The sequence below is a fragment of the Syngnathus typhle genome, linkage group LG12 (genome assembly GCF_033458585.1).
Source record: "Syngnathus typhle isolate RoL2023-S1 ecotype Sweden linkage group LG12, RoL_Styp_1.0, whole genome shotgun sequence".
NCBI classification, from domain to species: Eukaryota; Metazoa; Chordata; class Actinopteri; order Syngnathiformes; family Syngnathidae; genus Syngnathus; species Syngnathus typhle.
In genome coordinates this window covers 3328327-3350072 of record NC_083749.1, presented here as the reverse complement: position 1 = coordinate 3350072, position 21746 = coordinate 3328327, and the positions used below count along the sequence as shown (strand labels likewise).

General features: G+C 44.0%; 3 protein-coding genes across 7 annotated transcripts in view; 1 reads left to right on the top strand and 2 right to left on the bottom strand.

Annotated features, from left to right (window-relative positions):
* Nucleotides 1–1558, bottom strand: part of dusp4 (dual specificity phosphatase 4) — a 7944-nt gene extending 6386 nt beyond the window's left edge. Inside the window, exon 1 of the mRNA XM_061293612.1 lies at nucleotides 887–1558. Coding sequence (XP_061149596.1) covers nucleotides 887–1256 — 370 coding nt within the window. The 5' untranslated portion in view covers nucleotides 1257–1558. The remainder of the gene's footprint in view (nucleotides 1–886) is intronic.
* A 1499-nt stretch (nucleotides 1559–3057) lies between these two features.
* Nucleotides 3058–15429, bottom strand: LOC133163571 (cytochrome P450 26B1-like). Of its 4 annotated transcripts, none has more exons than XM_061293611.1 (11): nucleotides 14958–15428; nucleotides 14159–14236; nucleotides 13989–14073; nucleotides 13651–13686; nucleotides 13305–13444; nucleotides 13075–13198; nucleotides 12850–12994; nucleotides 12662–12772; nucleotides 11327–11454; nucleotides 9333–9420; nucleotides 3058–3227 (listed from the first exon to the last, which is right to left on the bottom strand). In XM_061293611.1, exons 1-11 carry the CDS (start codon nucleotides 15145–15147, stop codon nucleotides 3213–3215), a joined length of 1140 nt encoding a protein of 379 aa, XP_061149595.1. In that variant the 5' UTR covers nucleotides 15148–15428; the 3' UTR covers nucleotides 3058–3212. The 4 variants fall into 4 exon arrangements, 3 of the variants coding, with proteins under 3 accessions (XP_061149595.1, XP_061149594.1, XP_061149593.1); XM_061293610.1 differs by lacking the exon at nucleotides 3058–3227 and adding an exon at nucleotides 3320–7449 and having other exon boundaries at nucleotides 14958–15429; XM_061293609.1 differs by lacking the exon at nucleotides 3058–3227 and adding an exon at nucleotides 7714–8425 and having other exon boundaries at nucleotides 14958–15423.
* A 599-nt stretch (nucleotides 15430–16028) lies between these two features.
* On the top strand, nucleotides 16029–21482 carry LOC133163569 (sorting nexin-18-like). Of its 2 annotated transcripts, XM_061293606.1 has the most exons (5): nucleotides 16029–16162; nucleotides 16342–17197; nucleotides 17467–17760; nucleotides 17852–18234; nucleotides 20292–21482. In XM_061293606.1, exons 2-5 carry the CDS (start codon nucleotides 16458–16460, stop codon nucleotides 20516–20518), a joined length of 1644 nt encoding a protein of 547 aa, XP_061149590.1. In that variant the 5' UTR covers nucleotides 16029–16162; nucleotides 16342–16457; the 3' UTR covers nucleotides 20519–21482. The 2 variants fall into 2 exon arrangements, with proteins under 2 accessions (XP_061149590.1, XP_061149589.1); XM_061293605.1 differs by having other exon boundaries at nucleotides 16046–17197.
* Nucleotides 21483–21746: the final 264 nt, after the last annotated feature.

Genomic DNA, 21746 nt, shown 5'->3' with positions numbered 1-21746 from the left:
CTCAAAAAGCACTGTGACCTCTCTCCTCAAAATGATTCGTATTAATGCAAACTGACCGTACCATCCTCTGGTCTCATCATATGAACCGGAAGCTACACACACACACAGTTGTGTTTTAAGGCATCTGTCACTTACACACACACACCAAAAATACATCACAGCCTCAACATAGCAATGTAGGATGGACACTTATATTAAATCAAGTGTTAAATTTGTCTTTGCCTTCTCTGGCTTTGTGTAACATCAACGTAAGAGCATTACCTCATGCGCTTAGCATGACAACTCTGTGTGTGTGTGGGTGTGTGTTTGAAAAAAAATAGTGAAACTAAATAGCAGGAGCACGAGAAGTAGCTTTAATGTGCTGAAAAAAAATCTTTAAAATATGATGCAATTGACAATTATTATTTTTAATGTGTTCTGTTATGATGCACAAATAAATTTTTGAAACAAATGAGACGTTGGTAAATTCTTGATTCAATTATTGTTCAGCTTTTTGGTTTTAATTATACAATTCACATTTATTTTTAGAATTTACAATACGATAAGCAAAATGAGAATCAGACGGAGGGATGTGTCGAGCAGCTAAATCCTAACCACAATATAATCAAATAATACTGGAACGCATCAAAATGAAAAGCCTTCACACTGTTAGAATCGATTTATCAAAATGTTTCCTAATAGCATGAGTGAAATTGTGCTGCACTCTTTCTTCTGATGTTGACTCTCAACCAAAATGGTCGTATTCAAATGTTAATATTTCCCTTGCTCGTCCACGATCCATCCATTATTCTGTATGAATAATCAATTCAAGCGGACGGCCTTTTGTTGACCCGATTTGAGAGAAAAGCTGCACTGCAAGCCAAATGGAAGGAACAGCTGTTCTCACCTTTGAGAAAATAGATGTGCGTGTCCGTGGAGTCCCCGCACAGCGCGTGGAGCACGAAACTGACGGTGCTGTCCTCCTTCACCGAGTCCGCGTCGGGCGTCCTCTCGTCGTACAGCACGACGGCCGAATACATCCCGGAGCGCAGGCGGGCCCGCACCTCGTCATCCCCGGCGAGTACCTGGTCCAGGCTCAGCACGGAGCCCTTGGCCCTGCGGCGCACGATGGTGTTGCAGCGGGCGTTGACGGCTCCGCGGATGTGCCCAGCGCTGTAGGCGAGGAAGGAGCGGCAGTCGAGGAGCAGGCACCGGGCACCGTCTTCCTTCAGGAGCCGCTTGAGCACTGGGCAGTCCATCTCGCAAAGATCCTCCATTGCGGGGCTCGCTCGTGTAAGGGGGGCTGCTGTGCTCGCTGGTCTGCGGACTCTGCTGTGGCTGCTCGGTTCGCCTCTGGCTCCGGATCCCGCGTGGATTCCCACCCGCCCCCAGCACCGCAGCTCCGCTCTTCTATGCGCGCATCTCGCTTCCCGTGGAGCTCATTGTTACCGCGACCCCCTCTTTCTGTCACTCTGGCTTTCTCTTCACGATCGTTTCGACTCTTTTCCTTTTTTTTTTATGAATGAGGAGGATGGCGTCACGGCGGAGGTGACGTCATCCGCCTCAGCCAATCACGAGACAAGCAACCCCGAGCCCCCTTCCTCCCCTGCCGTCCATTCACAAAAAAGCAACGTATCAATGGAAGCGCACTCGATGGGGAAAATTGGACTTCGACGCCTGTCATGAAAATACGAGGAAACACCTCAGCTTGACAAACTTTCGATTGGCGCTGAGATACTAAAAACGTCACAAATAATAAAATGCAAGCTACATCAGGAGAATACAAACAACACCAAGGGAAATAAAGGAATGGGGGGGGCCCCATTAGAAAGATTCATAATTCATGTCTTGGGAGCTTCCAATGACCCCAGCATTCCAATTTTGAGGTCAACATTGCAGTGCGGCTGTATGTCGTTTGGAAGGCAGGAAGCGCGTTGTTGTACGAGCAGGAGAGCAATTTGCATCTTTAGCCGAGCGCGTTCAGGTATTTGCGTGTTGATCTCATTTCCATGGTGCATTATGCAAAATCATGACGACACAGGTGCCCATCTTCAACCCTGCAGCGTTTCCACTGCAGATAGTTTTACATTTGCAGTAAAAAAAATATAAGAAGTCCTTGGTGGAAGTTTTCATTCATCACTCATTTAGCATTTTGATGATACTTTTGGAGGCCGGCGTTTATTTCCACCGCTGACGCGCTCTGTGGCGCATTCAAATCTACTTCTCCGGCATTGACCCTGGAGATGATGCGAGATGCTTACGTCAGGGAGCATAAGTCACTTTTTAAAGCACTGAGAAATTGCAAAGCTGTGTCACTGCCATTGCCTATAAACTCTCCCTGAAATCCTGTTTACGCAGCCCAATTGGATTTTGATTGACCTTGTACCGCACATTATCCGGTTATGCGTTTTACGGTGATGGAAGGGACTGGCCGAGGGATGATGATGAAGAGCAGGGGAGGGGAAGTAGACGACGGACATAGTAAGCGGCCATCGCGTGTGCTGGGATTGTCGTTTCCGTTAACGCACGAAGCCACCGAGCCGCTTTACTACCGACACTAAATTATAGGCCGCACGGGCGGGGATGCTGCAGCTGCCGTAGCAACAAGGGAGAGGTGAGGGAGGGGCGGAGACAACGAGTAGCCAGATTAGAGCCGATTGGTGCGGGGGAAACTCTGATGTCATCGCTCCCTCTACCCCCCCCCTCATCCATCCATTCATCCCCTCACGTCCGTAGCCCGCGTGCATGTGGTCATCCGTCAATACATCAAATGGGGAGGAGCGGGTTCAGATAGGCACACGTCACAGTTAGTAAATATCTCTTTCACTCCCTCTCCTTCCTTTCTGCATGCTACAATTGCATGTTGTAGTGTCACATGAGAGTGGTGGTATTTCATTCATGAATAGAACACATCATCCACATCACATCATCGTTGGAAAAAGATGTATCAAAAAGTCTGCTGCCTCAAAGATGTCAGAGAGAAAGCGTAATGCATCTTATTCTAATAATTTAATTGCCTGGCTGGAAAAAAAAACGATCATCTTAAGCACCCATTCATGCCTTTTTAAAATATATTCGACGGCTTCAGCTTCTTTCACAAAGAAATGTGAATGCAGCCAACTTTTGTTATGTAATTGTTACATAATCCTCCATATTGTTAAGACAGGCAACAGCCGATATTTTACAAGTGGATCGCTTGTTGGTGGTTTGCGGTGAAAAGATGATAATGGACTTCATCCTGCGTGGATCTAAAAATAGAAATCATAGAGGTCGTGACAGCATCTATTTTATTTTATAATTGATTATTTATTGTTTTTTTTTTTTACAATTCCATGCATTGCATGATATAAAATACAATTGTTGCAACTTGAGTCATGTCTGAAATGTCTGGGTGCTCAGTGCATTATGACTAAGTGGACAATTGTAATCATAGAACAGAAGGTACACTCAAATGTGAACGGTGTTTAGTCATTATGGCGAGCGACGTGAGTCACCTCCCAAGTACAAACAGTCATCTTCCTCCTCTGCATATTCGCCACCTCGACTGTCGAATCAACATCCAAGTGAATAGTGAATACGTTATGTTAATTGGGGATACTGAATGATAAACGCTATTATTAAATCGTCCACTATTTATTCAAGCACAAGTCAAAAGGTTGGAGGTAAAGATACACGATGTGCCCAACACCTCCGATATGATCAAAAATAACGGATTTATAAAATGGCGCATGTACAGTATGTCAGTAAATCTGCGCCACTCGCTAATCCCATAATCCAATGATTAAACTCCGGCTGAGTAGTGCTGCAATTGCAACACTTGTGTTGTTATAGTGCCAACATGCTGTGTATGCCTGGATACAAGCGAAAGAGATGCAGGGAGAGCAAAGAGGACAAAGGAGTGTTACGAGAGGGCGAGAGGGCAAATTGAGTAGCGGAAATGAAGAAGGGCCATGGCGAGGTCAGATCCATATTTACTTGCGCTTTATGGTGGAATGAAAAGTGCATTATTTTACAGTCTAAGGATTGGTCATCAAAAAGACAAAAATATTTTTAAGCTTGCTCATCGGAATGGAAATATACTAAGATGTTGGTGGTCACATTATAATGACTCAAGCATGTGTGTGTGTGTGTTTATATTTGTCTTTGTTGTGTTGGCTAATAAGTACTATTTAACCAACAACAGGTAAGCCTTGAAGCTCCAAAGCAAATACATATGAAAGGTCATTGCACTGATAGTTTTTTTTGTCAATTGGCAGAGCTAGAGGGGGGGGGGGGGGGCACAGGGGCACTGCCACCCCTGGAGCTAAAATGTAATAAAAGGGATGTTTGACGGGGGCGGAAGTATGATGGGGGGGAGAAAGTAAACAAAGCAGTGCCTATATTCGATTAATTTCAACCTTTAACCATTGAAATCTGTGTTTAATGCATGACTTAGTAGGTTGACCACATAAGAAAAGCCAAATAAGTGTGGCCAATGAGAGTAACCGAAGCCAATCTAAAACGATGTTTCTATCAATATAACGGATGGTTTTTGAGACCATAATCTTTTTGATCAAATGCAATTCCAAGAATAGCGAGTGGAGGAATTTTTGCTGTTTGTTTTGAAATACATGGTTGTTGTTGTTTTTTGCAAGTCATTCACATTTTAGAAATTGAGAGCAAGAGTTGGCACGTGGCAGCCTATTAGCCAAGCGTCTGTCAACAGACTAGCGTGCAGCTGTAACTGCTGCCTCCCATGTGAGGCCTCCACAATGTCTAGGTGAAAGGTGAAGAAACAGGCAGTTGATATTTGGAGCCTAACCGGCAGACAACTTAATTGGATCATCATGTTTTATTGATTGTATTTATTAAAATAGGCTAGCCGTTAGCATGAGTCCATTGGAATTAAAAATCTGATTATTCTTGTGCAGCATTCAAGAGAAGTAAAACTAATTTGTAAATAGCGCTTACAAATCCTAGTTTCAAAATGTCGTAGGGTGAGAGAAATATGACGAAAAGAAAAACAATAACAATTAAAGGTTTTCAACTGCACAAGCTAATCAGGGTGCTAATCTTGAACCCTTTTGGTTGCTTTAATTATATTGTTTTGTTGAGTTTCTTCTTTTTGTTTTCAGTTTTTTTTTCACATTCAACTTAACTTCAGGCATAGAGAATAGTCATACGATTCAATTCGTTCCACTTTCAACTTCCATTTCCTGGCTCTGGGGTTCTGATCACACATTTGTTCTCTGTCGCCATAAATTTTCGAAAAATATTTATAATATTCACTTTTGGTACACCCTTATAAACTGAAAAATACAGTTAAAGATCAAAACAGTAAACAGCTTTGAACTCCTGCTGAACTTTTCTGATTCTACTCCTCCAAAAGAAAAAACAACAACACAACATTGATTCAACGACCACGAATAAAGCGTGCGAGGGGTAGGGGGGGGGGGCACCGTTGAAAACTGTGAGGGATGTGGGGAAGGAACAAGAGGAAGTGGAGTGTCCTTGTTAATGAGTCACGGTCACATTTAAGTGATTGGATTTCCTCTGTGTAGAGTGTCGCTTTGAGTCAATTGCCCGGTAGCCTGACAAGCAACGACAACTTACACAACACTAAAGTGAAAAATTTGCTCGCCCCCACCCTCCCGTGCCCTCGCACAACAAAACACAAGCCTTGAGGTGTTATCACAATCTGCCACATCCTCAACGCCTCTCCGAAGCTAGAAATGTGCCGCAACGTTCGTCTTCCTCACACACTTCCTGCCTCGCGTGAAAAATTGGACGCTCACTTTCAAACAAAAGATACTGCGAAGTAACAAATATTTTAAAATGAATATTTCTTGTTGTGCCATCTCTATTTTTTTTCCTGTTGACCTCTCATCTGCTTGTCCTCCCCTCGAGCATACACCACAAGAGACAGACGCACGAGCTAGCAGTGTGAGAGGTCAAAAATGTCTTCATCGCGTTGAACCGAAGCACGAACTGCTGAGACAACGGAGACGATTACGTAAAAGCCAGAATGATTCATTTTAATAGGGAATGATCACGTGAGCTACCAGTGTTTTGGTAATGGCTCAAATCTATTTATAGCTTGCAAATGAATGGAGGTGAGACGCTAGTTTGACAGTCAAATGAATGTCACGATCCGAGCGCAGTCGCGAGCGCGGCGAGATGAATGAGACAATTAAAACACCACTTGATGGCACCTCAGTGACTAATGATGTTTCCTTCCTCTCTGTCTGAGGACACACAAACACACTTGCTCATAAGTAAGCACTGAGGATTCTGTGCGGGGTGGTTCCGGGGGGGATTACAGTCGGTTTCTCGGTTTCCGTTGCTATACGCGCAAACGCATCAAAACAATGAAAGCGATAATGTGGATGACAAATTTACTTTGAGTTATGTACTGTCCCTATTGTGTCTTTTGTGTAGAATTTCCTCTGATTGTGGCTTTCAACATAAGGCAGGTATTAGCTTAAGATCTTGACCCGTTTTAAGCTAACGACTAACCATTGCTATGACACATTAGCTTAGGCGCCTGACTTGTTCTAAGCTAACATCTATCGTCATCTCGCTACGATACACTGTATTTGAAGCACACAAATCCACTTTTTTGCATGTTTACATATTAGCTACGCGCAAGCTAGCAAACTTATTGTGCAGGACTGAGTAGACGCCTGCATGCGCTAATTAGTTCCTCTCATTAAAATGGACGTCAGGCTTTGTTGTGCCATCTGGAGCCACTGTGTGTTGCCAGGTAGTAGACTGGCTGTCCCCAAGGTGTCACAAAAATAGACTTTAAAATTAATCCCCGGCTTTAAATCCTGTCATACAAAAGTGTCAATTTTTGTAATAGCTAATGTTAGTAACTTTGGTTCATGTCAAACACAGCATTTAATTTAACGATGCATGGACGATTGTGTGCTCACATTTGGACGCGTGAGTTGGCACTTGCTTTTCAATGAGTCACATTGTGTTGCGGTAATTTATGCTCGTGCAAGCTGAATATGACTTAAACCACTTCTGCTCACCACATTCTTTGCAAAGTTGCATTGATTGTGTTGTACGCCGGGCACAAGGTGGCTCACGTGTAAATAAGGATTTGCACACAATACACACGATTGCTATTGTCTGGATCACATGACTTGAGGATTTGGGGTCAATTATGCTGTCAAGACCTTTTCCACCTCCATGTTAAAAATCATAATGCACATTCAATGTCAAAATAGAACTGAAGGCATCATGATGCCAATGCAGAGAAGTTTCATTTCCGCCTTTTTCTGCCTTTGTGCTCACAAGCTTTGAAATTGATTCGGCAGGGTTAAAATAACATGAAGGAAAAAGACAAGATGAAAAGGAGGAAGAGTGGCTGGGGCCTGTTGTCGTCAATTGTTGTTAGGAGATGCGGCTGGCTGGTGGATGAAGGACAGTGAGTCATCCGACTCTTAAGCAGAATCTCACTCGGTTCCGCACTCTGATGTGCGTCTGCAAGCACGTGTGTGGATGTGTATTCAAAAATAAATAGGTGGGAAAAAAAATACATTATTACAGAGTATGTAAAATATTTATTATTACTGGTAACTTTTCTTATTGTTCTTTAAATGGTTAATTTTTTCAAAAGTTCATTTAAAAAATTTACCAATAATTTTATACATTTAAATTTTGTGATTTTATTCCCTATAGGTGAGCACGGCAGTATATTTTACTATATCATTTAAAAATGAAAGAAAAAAGATCAGGACAACTTGACAAATTCAGTAATATTTAAATAACAAAACAATAGACACAAAAAAAGCAATTTCTACATCATTAAATTAAATAAAAACATTTGACAGCAGCAGAGTTAGATGGTGAACGGCGTGACATGACCAAAAAATATTGTCTCACGGACATTAATTCTTGATTCGCAGTTCCTAAATATACGAGCCAACTAATCAAAACTGACCTCGCTGGGTGACAGACAATTCATGAGCGGCAAATAATAAATTATTGCAAATAACCAGCTTTGTGTGTGTGTTTGCGTACGTGCTCAACGATGCTAAAATGAAGCGAGTCAGTAGTGTCGGTATGACGAACTGTTGCTAAGCAGCGCTGGTTGCTAGGTGGTGAAAAGGAGGGGAGACATGGGGGGGGGAACACTTTTGCAGTCACTGATGGAATCTGAGGGCTTACCTCAATGTGTGTGTGTTTTCAGCCAAAGATGATATTTAAGGCAACTACTTTTAAAATTTCTATTTTGTGCATTTTGGTTTTAATTGCCCAAATTTGTGCCCCCCCCTACCCTTACACATAAAAACTCTGCACGTCTCTACGTGCTGACAATTCCGTCTGGCTCCGTAAGAGTGAAGGAAACAGTTGGGGGGCTGGCGGGCCGAGACACAGGCAGCCATTTGTAGTCCAGGTTTTGTGACGGCGGGTCCAGGCACCAGTCGTAGTGCTTCAAGAGGTACACGCAAGCCTCCTGCACCAAAACACACCACCCGTTTTATTCTTTTATTCTGCACCAAGTGCACGCTGAGTGTCAACGCCGCCATTGGTTAATGTCTCGCCACCGCGACTCTAATTTATGAACGAAGATTATCCCGATAGAGGGTGGGGGGAGGGCGGGCTGAACACGCCGGGGGAAGACGAAGGGGGCGAAAGAAGTGATGGAATGGAGGATGGAAGATGAGGGAGGGGGTGCGGGGCGATGAGTCACATCTATGACCTAGATCCCCGCGGTCTACTTTTCACACTGGTCACGCCCACTCGCGTGTGCAAGGAGGGATTCTGTCTGTTCTGTTGCCATTGACAAATATAAACAACCTGACAATTAGGCCGGATTTGCAAAATCTCTCATCGGGATGTAAGTCGGACAAATAAATCAAATCAGATAAGAGGTTAAAAAAATCAATATGGCCACCATGCAACATACTCAAAACTGGAACTCCAACATGCAAATTCAAAGTTCCCAAGTTGAACATTGACATAAAATATTCTCCTGGTGTGGGTAATCATTCCCAAATGAACTTTTTACAAGTTCAATCGTCAGAGCTTGCCTGCTTGACCTTTTAGCTGCTGCATCCCGATGGTGTCGTAGCAAAAGCAAAACTAAAAAAAAGCTTTTCTATTTACAAACGCTTTGATTAAAAAGCGAGAACGCGAAATTGCTTTGTGCAATAATAAGTTTTAGTTAAGTGAACATCTTGCTGGTAATTGAGCATAATTGCTGATTTAGCAAGTTGTGCAAATTAAATGCAGGGAAATTCCACTCGTAGGAATTCAGGCGTGCCGTTTTATACCGATGGCTACACTTCAATTCATGAGTTTGTTTTAAAGGTTTAAAAAAATATATCTTCTCATTTGTTGTGTTTTTGCTTCATGCTCACCTTCAGGAAGACGTCCGTAAGTTTACTACCGAGGCAGTTCCGAGAGCCGCTGCCGAAGGAACAAAGGAAGTGCTTGTGGTCTGCATTCCTAAGTAAAAAAAAAAAAAAAAAAAAACACAGTTAAACGATTGCACAAAAAATGTCGAATATCTGCCGAGAGGGTTAAAGGACAAAGGATTCAATGATTTTCTGGACACGATCGCTTCATGCTACATTTCACTCACTGAGCACCAAACGAGAACCATCAGATATCTTATCGCGTCCTACATCTTTTTCTATGATACAGTTGAACAAAACAGACGTGAACAGCAGGTGTGCCAACAACCCTCGCCCACATCGTTTCTAATGCATCCTGAAACCTGAGCTCTGATTAAAGGCAAACGGGAAGCATTAGCGGTTCCTGTGCGCGCCGCCGCGTGAGGCAGTGTAAGTGTTCTTTTGCTGCAACCCTCAGAAACAATTTCACGCGCTTAAGAAGCAGGATGCGGAGCAGACGGCCGTTCCGAGAGACACCAGGGGAAGTCTCTCCGAGAGATCCGACGTAAAACATGCGGTGGATTTGAACAGGGGTGTGTAGACTTTTTATAACCACGGTGTTGATAACTAAGACGCTTCCTGTTCCACGACCCGAAGAAGATTACAAGCCGCAGTGGCTCGATTCCTTATCTGCGCACGGCAGCATTTCCGACTCGCGTCTCGACGTCCACAGTCTGCGTGGGCGTCGGCCCGACAGGGCGATAACGCGGTGACGCCGCTGTTTGCTTCAGACTGGAAAAGCACACATGGATGAGGACACACAATATGTGCATCTATCTTACTAAAGCACACAGAAAAAAAAAATTGATTGGGTTACTCGGTATGGTAGGTGGGCTTGTTATGCAAGACGACTGCAGTTATTCAAGTGAACTGGCAGGTGGCATGAAAAGGAGCCTGGCAACTATCGGGGCCCGACAGGCAAAGGCAGCCCCCACACGGACAACTGACAGATGGACAAGCGGAGGTGGTTGGAGGGCTAACTAGAACAATGGAAGGATAAAGACATCAGTCGTACGAATATCTCGGATGGTGTCACTCAAAACGAAGCCAAAACGCATTGGTAGCGTCATCACACATTTATCCCTTAGCGCTCACGTACGTCAACGGGCGTCATCACTGGTGGCTCGGACATTGACCAAATGACGTGAAAGGAAACATTTTCAAGCAGAACACACACACAGGGGGAAATCCCCATTGCATGAGTTGGCCAGAGTTACCATGGCAGCTGCATTCATTCATTTTTTTTTTTTTTCCTGCCCAAAAAGCCATGACTGGAGAATATTTACATTCTGAATGGGACTTAAAATTGTGTGCATTTATATCTCACAATCAAGTGCGTAACACAAAACCCCTATTTAAGATCAGATTAAACGGCGATTTATGAACGGGTAATAGAGATCCCAAAATTAATGGAGTCTATTTCACAGGGATGAGCCTATTTTCATTCTGAGCTGTGCTCACAAAAGGAAAAAAAGATCAGATCTGCTGCGCTCTGACTCATTTCGGGTATCCCATCCCATTCCGCGAGGCATTAAGGGAAAGAAATGCAAAAACGGCTTCTCCCCCACCCTGTTAGCGCGCGATTGGTCGACGCCGCGTCAGGTGACTCGCAACCACGACTGCAGGTTCCGTCGTAGACGCGTTCATCGCTTTCTGAAGGCACATGAATGAAAAGAAACAGGTGAATGGAGAGCGGAAATGTAAACAAAGCGGATCATGACCTTTGAGTCGCATTCACGTGCGGCTATCTAACTTGAACTCGTTCTGTCTACGAGGTCACGTTTGTGCGTACTTTTAATCTATCGTCATTGGTTGCCATGGAAACAATATCATTTGAATGGTTGAGTGGTTTGCACTCGTTTGTCACTTTCAGAAAATAGCGACGGTGTATGTTTTGAATGGACGGGTTGACCCGATTTGTGCCCCGCCTACATTTTTTATGTTTGCGAGAAGCTCACCTTCCGTTCCATCTCTCTGGCAGGAAGCTGTCAGGCTGCTCAAACACCTGCGGGTCCCTGTGGACCGCATGACTGACATAAACGGCGCCGTATCCCTTAGGGACGTGGAAACCTGCCAGCGTCGTGTCCTGCGCACACAAACCGACTGGGGTTAGCGACGATACACATATTCAAGTCTATGATGGAAATGAGAGACTTTGGAGTTTTTAAACAAACTTTCCTAAGGCCTTTTTTTTTTTACATTGGGCTCTAATGTAAAAAAAGTCACCTTGGGGCAAAAAGTCCACTCACCCGGTACATTGGCCTCCAAGTTCACCTTTTCATTGCAGCCATTAGTGGCTACGCTAATGGACTGCCACCCGACGTATAATCAGTGCCCCCCCCCCCACCACCCTTACAGCCCCTTTCTCATTTCGACCCCGGCCTCTCTCTGCTGGAGTGGAAAATCTGCTACTTTTCTTTCTCCTTGTTCTCGCTGTGACACGACTGCCCTTCTGGAGTTCATTCACTGACTCACATACGCGCGCGCTTCCAAGTTTGCAAAACTTGCATATTTTAGTTCCAGCTGACGCCGCTTGTACTTTTTCCACGTGACAGTGAATACTAATCCAGCCTTGTTCGTTTGTTCGGTTCAAATTTCCTCAAGCTTCATAACATGTAAGTATATAGAGCCCCGCCCCTCCCTAAAATGTTCCCCCGGAGGTCGCCGGCAATCAAAGTGTACTGAAGCATTTCCCAGAAGTGACAAATGACTTTCCATTCGGCTTCACAGCATCACTGGCGCAACGTCGGCCCCACCAACGACCCCTCCGACTCCCATCCGGGGAAAGCGGACCCGATCAATCACATGGACAGATCAATGCCTCGGATTGGGCTGTTGCGTAAACCCGCTTGATGAGGTTGCCGGAATCAAAATATAGTTGGGGCACGGACAGATAAGTGCTGATGTCAAGCAGCATTAGAAAATGCCTTGTAAGAGTTTTATTGTGTTATCATGTTCCGATTGCTCGATTTAGTTTTACCTCATCGTTTATATTTAATATATGGCCACCCCAAATTTTTATTTCTATTTCCAAACACAGTTCACAGCTAAATATGATTTCATGTTTTGAAATGACAAGTACTAGCACTATTTTTCTCTGAGAACAAGACCAGCTACTGCATTTATTGCGGTTTGGCGCCACCTACAGGAAAAGACTGCAACATACCCCGTGTGGACGAAGATATTCTGGCAAACTCGCTTTTTAATTCCTTGTTTAAAATTCTTGACTGTCTTCCGACCATTCAACTGTGCAAAAAAAATCACCGGAGTAAATTTTGCAAGATGATTCTTACTCTTTCTGCTATTCTACGTCCACCAATGAAAGGAGGCCAGAGTCTCTGAACTTCCAGCAGGACTCCTTGCAGATAATCAGCATCAATCAACGCACGTCGGCGAGCTTCCTCCTGAACAAATGAGAAGATTTTGTATTTTACCCATTATGCACACGCTCATCCCCATTTTTTTTCTTTTGTGGTTGTACCTTTTCATTCCCACTTAGAGCCACAGTGAACGAGGTGAGTAGCGACGCCAGAGCTTTGGGAACGAGCGCTGAGATGAACAGCAGGAGATGCCGGGAAGCGCAATTGGCGCCGGGGAGAGGCAGTGACCTCAGTGAGCCCACGAAACTGGAGATTGACAGCCAAGAGCAACAGTGATGGCCAAACGCTCGGGCGAATCGGATTTGTTTTGGATGCGGCCTACACACCCGTCTGCGTCATTCTCCAGTTTGTCTTTGATGATTTCCAGCAGCTGGTCTCTGGCTTCCAAGGCCACGGAAAAACCAGATGACCACAAAGGGACCTTCACATTGACCGGAGCAGAAATGAGACCTGCAGAAGCAAATTATTAAGGCGGTAAAATTTTGACAAGACTCAAATCACATTTTAGCTAGCAGGTGAAGCATTGTGACAGATTATTACACAAGAATTTTCTTACCGTGCCAGTGTTGAGTGCAGAGCTGTGTGATTTTCTGGAAAAGTTCCGGCTGCTCGTCCGCACGTACGTTCAGAAAAAGACCCAAAACCAACTCGGTCCCCAGCTGCTTAAACGCAGAGTACACACACCGCGGCTCGCCACTGTACACAAAACACACACAAGTGTTGTGAAATTGCACCTTTTAATTTTTTTTTTTTTTACAACTGACATATTTATTCAAATGAAATATTATGGTGTGCCGTGTTATAATATGGAACTATTTATTTCTAAATTCAGCCATTTTATGTGAGGCCCCATTAATACTTTTCATTCTTGGATTGACTATTAAATTCCAAATATGTATTACCTGCAGGCAAGATCTTTGAGACAGCGTTCACATACACTGGAAAAAAAAGAAAGAGAAGAGAAACATGATGCAATTTCTAAAGTATGAGGAAGTCTTTTATTGTAAACGTTACTCTTGTGACTGACTGAATTCATCAGTCACACAACCAGAGTCCTGTTCTCATTTTACAACACAAGAAAAACCTTCACAAGAGCCCTTCGGCTCGGATGACAAATAAATAAATAAATAAATAAATAAATAAATAAATAAATAAAATCCCCCTTTTTTTTTTTTTTTTTTTAACCCAAATCAGCTGTTCTCAAAGCAGCCAGTCAAGAACTGCAGCTTGGTTCGCCTACCTGGTGATGTAACCACTTGATGATTCTAAACAACTTCCTGTAAACAAGCTGGTGAAAGACAAACGGAGAAGACAAGCCTCCTCACCTGGAAAAAGAAATAATTACAGATTCATTGCCAGAATGTCATCAAGCCAGAAATATTTGATTGAATAATGACAGATGAGTTTTACCGTTAGTGGTAACAATGGTGTCACCATACATATTTGTCATCACGTCAGTCGGATCTTTTAGAAACACATTGGACTTTTCTGAAACAAACGATTATTGCACAATCATGGAATTAATTGTGACAAAGTCAGGTGACCTCAGTTGACTTGAGTCATGCCCCTTCTATCCACTGACAGAGCTAAAGGGGGGCTGCATGGGTACAGTGCCCCCCCCCCCCACCAAGTGTCATGAGAAATATTTTACTTTTGGATGTTTTCTGATTCTTCCATATATTTTTTTTCTAAACCCCTTGGGCCCACTCGGGCTTCCCAAGAAAAAAAAATCTCACTGCTAGTGCTTTCTACCATCTTGAATCTTTAATGGGACACCTTTTACATCCAATTACATAAATCCTTTAGAATAGTGTTAATTTGTAATACTTATCCAGTTAGTCTGACTCAGGGGGAGTATTTCGGTTACAGTATTGCATTTGCTAATTTGTCAGAGGAATTTAGAGATTAAGCTGCTCAAAAAGTCTCAGTAACATCTCCATCCCTCTGGAGCCCCATCACGAGTTTCTCCCATGACGGATCACATTGATGTACTTAAATTAAAATTATGACTCCACTTTTTACGTCAAGATAGGAAACCCAGCAAAAAAAACGGAACAAGATCACAAAGTGAAAGTGACTTCAAAAAGAGGACGTGCAGTAAAGCTAACTATAAAAACAATAAGGCAACTTTATTTTGAAAACTGTATTGCATTTCGCAAAATACTGTCTTTTGTAAATTTGCATTGGAGTGACATGGAGGTATGCTCACCGCACAGCAGCTCCTTCATGCCCTGCGCCGAGCACACAAAGGTGGTGGGTCTGTTCAGCAGGCGGCTTTGAAACACTCTGCTTCCGTGTTTCTCCATCTTCTCCCTGCAGAAGAGCACCGGGTCCCGGTAGAAGTCCAGCGACTTGTCCCCGAGGAGCGACACACCTGCGTTGCCTGGTAGTTTTGACATAATGCAGACAAGACGCGGAGAAGGTGAATGTTTTCTCGCCCAGGTATACCGCGCTGCTCAGGGAAAGTCCTCTCACTCGAACCAGCGACTCTAAACTTGAACAAACTGTTCAGCTTTGCAGTTTATCGCGTTTTAAGGTCGTCATGTTGTCGAAGTGACCCGCAGGTCAAATTACCACCACTATTCGCTCGGATGGTGCCAACCGTTGTGCGCAGGAATGGTGCATTCAAGTGCGCTCGGAAATGAGCCGATCTGCTCATGACGTTGCCACTTGCGTAGTGTACATATTTCAATACAATTCTTGTACTAATACACGACAGTACTATGCTGAGATCAATTTTAATTGACACGTCACAAATAAAAGGAAAATGATGCATTTGTTTATAAAGACATGTATGACTTGAAAAGATTTAGAAAATGGATGGAAATTAATTTCTAAATTATCTGACCTCGTTAATCATGTAGCATGTTGAATAAAATGTAATAAATAATAAAACTTATCACTTATTACACCCTATTCATCTCGTGTCCTTTTTAAATCATTGTGTAATGTGACACTGGCCTCTAGCGTCCTGACCTTGTCATTACATATGTATTCTTTTTAAATATATACTGCATAGTGCACATTATATAATATTAAAATGTAAAAATAATATAATAATATTAAGTGCATGTTTAACTGACAGTATTATCTCAACATACATGTTACCCAATAGCTGGATTGATGGAAAGATACAAAATGCTTTGTAGGTTTAAAGTTGTTTTTTTTTTTTTTTTTGTAACTATGTGACCCCAAATAGAGCTCCTTTGCTTTGCTTTGCCTCAACATAACGTGGCGAGTTCTGTTGCTTGATCAAACTTGCAGCAGACTCCGCCTCCTCGGTTCTTCTACGTGTTGGGACTTGGTGCCTTTAACTTACAAGCATCCCGGAGAGAGAAGGGGGGGAACGAGAGGCACTTCAGTCCCCTTTTTTGGGTGGTCCGGTGAAATAAAGCAGCCGCGCAGCCATCGCAGGTCTGTCAACCTTTTTTTTTTTCTTAATATAATCAATCGGATGTCTTGTCAAGTTTTTTTCCCCCGTTCTCCAAGTTGCGCTTTTTTATTTGAAGCAGCAGCTGCTCGAGAGGAGAGGAGGTCGCTGTCGGATATCTGATAAGGTTTCTGCTCTACTTTTCCTCCCCCGTTCCGCGCAGGGATTACGCGGACAGAAAAGTTTCTGCCTGCAAACTCAATTGCGTTTCTCCAAAGATCTCGGAATGCTTGGAGGTTGCTGAGAGGTTAAAGTGAGCAAATTAAGCTTTGTGTAAGAATGGCGCTCCAGGCCAGGGTGTTGTACGACTTCCACTCGGAGAACCAAGGGGAGATCACCATTCGTGAAAACGAGTTGGTGAGCTTGTTCAGCGAGGAGGAGTTGGAAGGTTGGTTGGAAGGGAAGAACAGCCGAGGGGACGTCGGCCTCATCCCGGCCTCCTACGTGGAGATCATAAGGGACCACATCACCTCCAACAACAACAACGGGCTCTCCTCCCCCAAAGTTGTGACTCCCACACATGCCCCCTATTCCCAGCGAGGACCCGAGGCGGGGAGCGTCGGCAGCGGCGGGGGAAGCTTCCACACCAGCCAGGGCAGCGATGACGACTGGGACGACGACTGGGATGACAGTTCCCCGGCCACCGAGACTCCAAAGAGTCTGGGGACCTCACCCGCTTCCTTGTACCCGGTCACCACCACCCTGCCGGCCCGGCGCAGCAGCTCCATGCAACCTCAAGCCAAGAGCTCAGCCACGGTAGGAAGAAACCTGAACCGGTTCTCAACTTTCGTCAAGTCCGGAGGAGAGGCTTTCCTTCTCGGGGAGGCGGCTGCTTTCGTCAAAGATGGGGACAGGATTTGCGTGGTGATGGGCAAGCACGGACCCGAATGGCAAGACGACCCGTACCCCTTCACGTGCACAATCGACGACCCAACCAAGCAGACAAAGTTCAAAGGCATGAAGAGCTACATGTCCTACGGACTGACGCCCACTCACACCAATGTTCAAGTCAACCGCAGGTACCAAAGTCTTCTTTTTGTTGCTCGCCACTTCCTCACGTGAAGTTTATGTGGCTTGTGGCCTCTTCCCCACTGTTGTTCTCAGCAATCAGCAAAAGCAGAGCCAAGAGCCTTCTGCCCTCAGGAATAGCGTATTTCCTCTCGAATTCTCTCGTGCATTTTTCCCCTCATTGTTTCTTTGTCTTCTTTTTTCCTCACCCAGCATACAGTATGTTTCCCAAAGTCAGATCTTTGAATTTCTCACACCTCCATTTCCTCGTGCCTCGCAGGTACAAACATTTCGACTGGCTGTACGCCCGGCTGGTAGAGCGATTCCCGGTCATCTCGGTTCCACATCTGCCTGAGAAGCAGGCCACTGGCCGCTTTGAGGAGGACTTCATCTCCAAGCGAAGGAAAGGCCTCATCTGGTGGATGAACCACATGACCAGCCACCCTGTGCTGGCCCGCTGCGACGTCTTCCAGCATTTCCTCACGTGCGGCGCCGACGAGAAAGCTTGGAAACAGGGCAAGAGGAAGGCAGAGAGGGATGAGCTGGTCGGAGCTAATTTCTTCCTCACAATCAGGTATGAAGAGCTTGCTGCTAGTTTGACATCTCGCTTTAAAGCCGGATGGCATCTTCTCAAAGACACTAAAGAAATGTCCTCTTCCATCAAGCACGCCCGACGTCCCGCTGGACCTTCAGGAAGTGGAGAGCAAGATCGAAGGCTTCAAGTCCTTCACGAAAAGGATGGACGAGAACATCGTGGTGGTAAACACCACCATCAACGAATTTGCACGCAAGCAGATAACAGGATTCAAGAAGGAGTACCACAAAGTCGGACAATCCTTCAAACTCCTCTCGCAGGCGTTTGAGCTGGACCAGCAGGCCTACTCGGGAGGTCTGAATAAAGCCATCTCTTATACCGGTGACGCCTACGAGGCCATCGGGGATTATTTTGCAGATCAACCACGCCAGGATCTGGATCCCATTTCTGATCTGTTGGATCTCTACAGAGGACACCTGGCCAACTTTCCTGACATCGTCCATGTACAGAAAGGTTAGACAATGCATGGTTTTCAAGTCAGATCGGGAAAAACACATTCCAGATGGTCGAGTTCAGTTTGGGTCATCACCTCACATAACGGGATCTATTGAGACTCCGCAGTTAGTTCTTTGGAATGATACAACCTTGGAATCCGTAATCGACTTAAGTTAGGGACTGTAATTGTATCAAATGGGTACCGGTAACAAAAATTCTTAAGGACCTAGCAGTCAGGCCTAGTCCCAGTTCAAGTTAAGAGTCAGTAAAATAATAACGATCCTTTAACAGAACCAAAAAGAAACCTATCGAGCTGGCGCCATCTGGCTTCTTCGCCTTTATTATTCGTCTATGAAACAATTTATAGGAAACACTCCCCAAACCCCGCGACCCCTAACCAAGCGCGTCATCTGTTTTCACTTATTACAAACTCAAGTGAGAGCAGAAAACCGATACCCAACATCGAGACGTTTTTATTGTGTACCGAGAGCGCCTCGAGTGAACGGCTCCAAAACACACTGCAAACACAACAAACAGGAGTTAGCTTGTTGGTTCCCCGCGGTATGGGAGGAGGGGAGCCTCCGCTGGCATCCAAAGTCCTGACGTCTGCCAAACCTGGAGGCACCGTTTCTATAGTGCGCTGAGCTCTCTGTTTACTAGATACAATTGCAGCTTGAATGCCAATAGTCTCCATTACTGACAACTCTTTCTAACTTCGGTTAGCTAGCTAGCTTGTAAGGTTGTTTTCTTATACAGAAACACAGATGTTGACCTCATTCCAGTCCAGGAATGTCGACTCGTTATTCCTTCTCTCTATGCTGAGTATCACCCATGAGCTCATCCACACCACAAAAAACACTTTTGACTACCTCCATTGAATGACGGATAGTTCTTATTTTACTCAAAAATGCCTTTGCGACATGAACTTGTGATGTTAGAACCTCTATCCTCCATTAGTCACTGCTGAGTAATATTAGGAGTACGTCACAACCTCTAAAATCTTGTTGACCTATGTATATGTCACTTTGCAGCGTCAGGCCACAGGTCCAAAGGCTAACATCTGATTTGAATGAGAGCAGATTCCAGGGCCTCTTGTCCAAAGTTGCCCTGAGACTGGAGGAATGCAAAATAGAGCAGTCTCTGGGATTAGTTTTCCCCTCCTCCTCCTCCCACTCTTTTTTCCCCCCTCTCTCGTTCTTTCTTCCTTCTGGTTCTCTAATTTGAAGAGAAGAGATAGACGTTTCCCACCAGCTAACGAGTACAAAGAACACAGTTCAGATTACGGGCTGCTAATCGCTAGGGGTTCAAAGTCGAGTATTATTTCATTTGATTGTGTAGATAAAGTTGACGGGATGGGGAAAAAGATCATTGTGTCTTTCTTGTACAACACCAAGTCACAAAGGTCAGCGAGCCAAACAGTGAGCCGTAAGCTAGCTTGTGATTTCTTCAAGTTAGTCCTAAACTTTACAGTTCCTCATCTGTTTTTCATCCTTCATGTCTGCCCAAAGTGTTGTACTTCCCCCTTTAAAAGTTGAGTCACTAGACATTTTAAGGCATTACTCAGCAGAGGGTCAGGAAGGACGTCTGGGGTGCAACTTTTTTGTTGTTGTAAAGGCAGCTGTAGCAAGAAACCTTTTCTTTCTGAAGTAGATCGGCCTTAATGGCTAGCTGGTGTTGAAATAATCGAGTTCCCACTATTGACTGGAACAGTTCTTTTACTTTTATGAAGTTCCCTAGAGACTAGATGCTCCAAAAGATATTTTATTAACTGACTAACTATAGCAACCTTAATTTTTGGCTAACAGCTGTCAAGCTAGCTCCTTGGCTAAAAACAGCTGTTTCCCCCCTGAATAACGGTTTAATTTATGTTCCCACTATCATTCAAAATGCGATTTTTGCATGAGTTTCTCATTAAAATCTATCTTCCGTCTCTTTTCTTCATAAGCCAACCACACCGTTTTCATTTCCTCATAGATTGAGTCCTTATGAAATGTCATATTGACGTCACTTTATTTCCCGTTGCCTTGGCAGCAAAAGCTAAAAAGTAACTCGCTTTCTACTCCATCTTGTCTAAGGTGCGCTGACCAAAGTGAAGGACTGTCCCGCGCAGGAAGGTGATCTCCACGACCGTTGCAACATCATCTCGTGCGCCACGCTGGCCGAGATCCAGCATTTTCACCGCACGCGCGTACGAGACTTCCGAGCGCAGATGCAACACCACCTCCGAGAGCAAATTGGCTTTTTCCAAAAAATCACATCCAAGCTGCAGGACGCCCTCCAGAAGTATGACAACGAGCAGTAGGATGATAAAAAAAATTGGCAGTTGGAGGAGGAAAAAATGATTGACTGAAAAGCACACTCCTGAACCATCATGGGGGAAAAAATATATCCGGAAGGTGAATGATCCACTCAGCGTGATTTGCATTGTTTTGACTATAGTGGCCACAAGCCATCTGCATTTCAACTGAACTGGATGTTTTAAGCATTTAAAGACTGAATAACCTTTCCATATATGGAGTGCATAGGTATTGGTTTGCGATTTCAATTAAACTGTGGAGGAAATGGCCTGTGGATCATTCAAACAATTCTGATTCCATAAACCAATGGACCAATACAAAAGTATTGCTCTACAAGCCCCGCCCCTTTCTGCATCATTCTGGAACCATAGAAAAAAAATGGCGTAGTGGAAACTTACCGACAGGGTTTAATTTCCACTGAGGTTGTCTTAGTCCGATCCAGGATGACCACCTGAGATTTCCTCCAGCTCCTCGGAACCCTGAAATGGATAAAATCAGACGAATGTTTTATTGATTTGTCATCCTACAAATCTCCGTTGACTAACATTACCTTTGCATGTTTATTAAAAAACAAGTTATTTTCTGACTGGAAAAAAAAAAAGGGTATATGTGCGCTGTTCATTGGCCAGTGATGTCATTTTAATTTGACTTGCTTGTCGAGGTCATGATATTTCTCTTTAACTCACACTAGTAAGGTCAGTTGGGGTAGAAACAATTTAAAAGAATGTTTGAAACCATATCTGCCTCTTTGTTTAAACATTCCGCATGTTCGTCTAAATAACTGATATTGTTGGCGCTTCTTCCATTCTTTCTTTTGGATACCGCATTTCAGATTTCTTTTCACATACTCTGGAATGAACCCAGTGATTTTTTTTCTTAAAGGGCAATTAGTTGTTTGTGGAGTTGCATATGAATTCAATGTATTACAACAGGACAGTATTTCCATAAATAAATGGATATAGGACATTATTCAATTGTGTCTTTGACTTTTCCAAAGTAAAAAATCTGATGTTGTGTGTCCAGTGGCTGATATGAGACACCAGCTTTCAAAGCGTACAGCTCAGATTACCCTTCATTATTTAGCCCGACCTCTTCCTTTCTGCTTCCTTTTGATTTTCCTGTTTAACAATAAGCCATTCTTTAATCGCGCTAATGTGTTGTTGTTTTTTTACGTCCGGCTTCTGAGATGGAATTGTTTTTCTGACAAGCAGAGGCCTGTGAAACCAGATCTAA